The sequence below is a fragment of the Olea europaea genome, chromosome 17, assembly GCF_002742605.1.
Source record: "Olea europaea var. sylvestris chromosome 17, O_europaea_v1, whole genome shotgun sequence".
In the NCBI taxonomy this organism is placed as follows: Eukaryota; Viridiplantae; Streptophyta; class Magnoliopsida; order Lamiales; family Oleaceae; genus Olea; species Olea europaea.
Genome location: NC_036253.1, coordinates 4,128,191 through 4,130,715, shown reverse-complemented (window position 1 = coordinate 4,130,715; position 2,525 = coordinate 4,128,191). Strand labels below are relative to the sequence as shown.

The window sequence follows — 2,525 nt, the reverse complement described above, 5'->3', positions numbered from 1 at the left end:
TTTTATATTTTTTAGTACTATTATATTTCACCTTAAAAAAAATCATAAAAATATATTACTTTATAAAATTTAATTTTAAAAATAATATTTGATAGATTATGTAATTCCATGCATCCTGCGTTAATGTAATGAACTAAAACGATTAGACTTTACCAAATACTTCGAATCTTCAACCAATTTTAAAAATCTACAATTTTGACGCTAATAAAAATATAATAAATACAAAACTCGTACAACGCACGTGTCAAAGACTAGTACTTAATAAAGAGAGAGGAAGTTGATAGACATAATCATGTAAATTTAGTTAAAGATTTTAAGTAAACAATCGCGCTACACGGACAGATTGTATCCAGATGAAATCCCGACTGAGGTAGCCAAAAAAATGAAAAAAAAAAAAGAGAAGGACAAATAAAGGTTGAAAAGTGAAAAGAGAAGAACAAATTATGACAAATTAAAGACTTTTTTTGCAGCCCCTTTTGACTTTCTCTGCTGCCCAATTACTCTTCTTTTCACCCTCCACCATCTCCTTTTGCCCCAATTACTCTTCATTTATTCTCTGGCCAAACAGTAACCGTCCACTCCTTTTGCCCCAGTTAATCTTCTATTATTCTCCGGCCAAACAGTAGGTTTCACCCAAGGAACTCGACTCTTTCCATCAATGGTTTTCGCCTCCACTCCGACTGCTCCTGCATCCATCATTTTGTCGCCAGACGCATGACCATCTCCGGCCGGTAGCGAAGTCAGTACTAGAATTCCGTCGCTCACTGCAATTTCAATTTTTAGGCTTTGCACAAGTAGAAAAACCAACTTTGTTGCATAAACGTATGTGTTCAAAATTTTTTTTGTAGAATCGGTAGTTGAAACACCAAAATTTTTCATTTTCCAATATTGTCATGTATGTGTGCTAATTCATCTATGTTAGAAGATTTTTCTTGAATTTTATAGTTTAAGGGGGGGAAGAAATGGCATGTGTCTTAATTTTATAGTTTCAGGGGGGAAAGAAATGGCATGTGTCTTAAAATTATGAGTGTTCAATGGAGGCTTAGGGACAACAATGGGATGCACTGGTCCAAAGTAAGCATTATACTTGTTTTTATATTTTTCAAAAAATTGTCTACCATAATTTTCCAGCTTAGAGATGTAAGAAATGCATGTATTGGTTTTCAGTTTTGTATAGATGAATTTAATTAACTAATTGTTATCTGTTGGAATATCTGTGTGATTTCCATGTGTCATCTTTTGATTTTGCAAACTAAAGATAGTATTAGTGGTGGTATGAGTAAATAAATAAAATATTTGTTTTCTTGTATTTATGTGCTTTGGTCTGTTGATATTTGTGGCGCAAGTGGATATAGGTGGTAAATATTAGAATAATCTTAGACTGGTCCCTTAAAATATATGCTTATGGAATTCAGTAAACATCTGAACTACTTGTGAGCTCCATTGCCCTAGTGTTCTCAAGTCTGATCACAAAAGAAGGTTAAAGTTATATCTTACATTCACTTCTCAAAGAATATTTTTGAATTATTGTGAGTTTATAACCTCATCCATAGAAAATTGCAATCCCATATATCAATGAAGTCTGAAGAACAAGGTTCAATTTTTGTGGACTTCGTGTAAATAGTTGCTAGCTTTCTCTAGCGGCACAAATGCCTCAGTTAATGATGCGGCAAATGAAAGAGTAGACGATATATCACGCATGTTCCAATCTCGCATTCGCCTCAATGATGAAGTAGACGTTCGGATTTCAGTGAACGTGACGATATGCAAGGCAGAAGACAGTGCAGAGTCGAATGCACGGGGAAAGGGGTCGACTTGATTAGTAGTTATGAGTCGAATGAATTATGACATGCACTTTTGTATGTGTAGGATTATTATGACTGAATCCACTTAAACTATTCGAATGTCAATGGGTACATTGCATATTTTGTAGCCTTGCATGTATTCAAAATTTACTTACAAGTTAAACCACTGCTACTTAAAACTAATTATAAGGCTGGACTCTGTATGGATATACTTATAATTAGGTCAACCTTCGTGGTGCTTGTCGAGAACGATGCATAATGCTTGATGAGTGGCAACCATTGTTCTGATTTAAGAAGTTTGTTAGTTGTGATAGAAAATGGAAGGGGAATACTAAAAGTAAAATGGCATAAACGGCAGATCCAGTAGAAAAAACCGTCCAGCTAAGATTAATCTTGGTTCAAATTTGATAGATACTAAAAGTAAAATGGAATAAACGGCAGATCCAGTAGAAAAAACCCTCCAGCCTAAATAAATAGCAATGATATGAGGGATTGTAAACGAAGGCAAAAACAAAGACCAAACAACTTTTTAATTTTTAGATTTAATTAGACGATGTAGCCGGATTCTAGAACATCATCAGATGAGCCTTAAACTGTGTATACATTATAGAGTATGCAAATACAAGATTCTGACTAAAATTCTTGAATCCCAACATCTCCATGGTTGGAGCTAGCATCCCAATAGAGCTTTCCGTCATGGTTTTTATGAACATCTCTTCA

General features: G+C 34.3%; 1 protein-coding gene across 1 annotated transcript in view; it reads right to left on the bottom strand.

The window, feature by feature from the left end:
- Positions 1 to 2,371: 2,371 nt before the first annotated feature.
- LOC111365537 (protein FAR1-RELATED SEQUENCE 5-like) overlaps positions 2,372 to 2,525 on the bottom strand; it is a 2,983-nt gene continuing 2,829 nt past the window's right edge. Inside the window, exon 3 of the mRNA XM_022986094.1 lies at positions 2,372 to 2,518. Within this exon, the coding sequence (XP_022841862.1) occupies positions 2,372 to 2,518 (147 nt within the window). The remainder of the gene's footprint in view (positions 2,519 to 2,525) is intronic.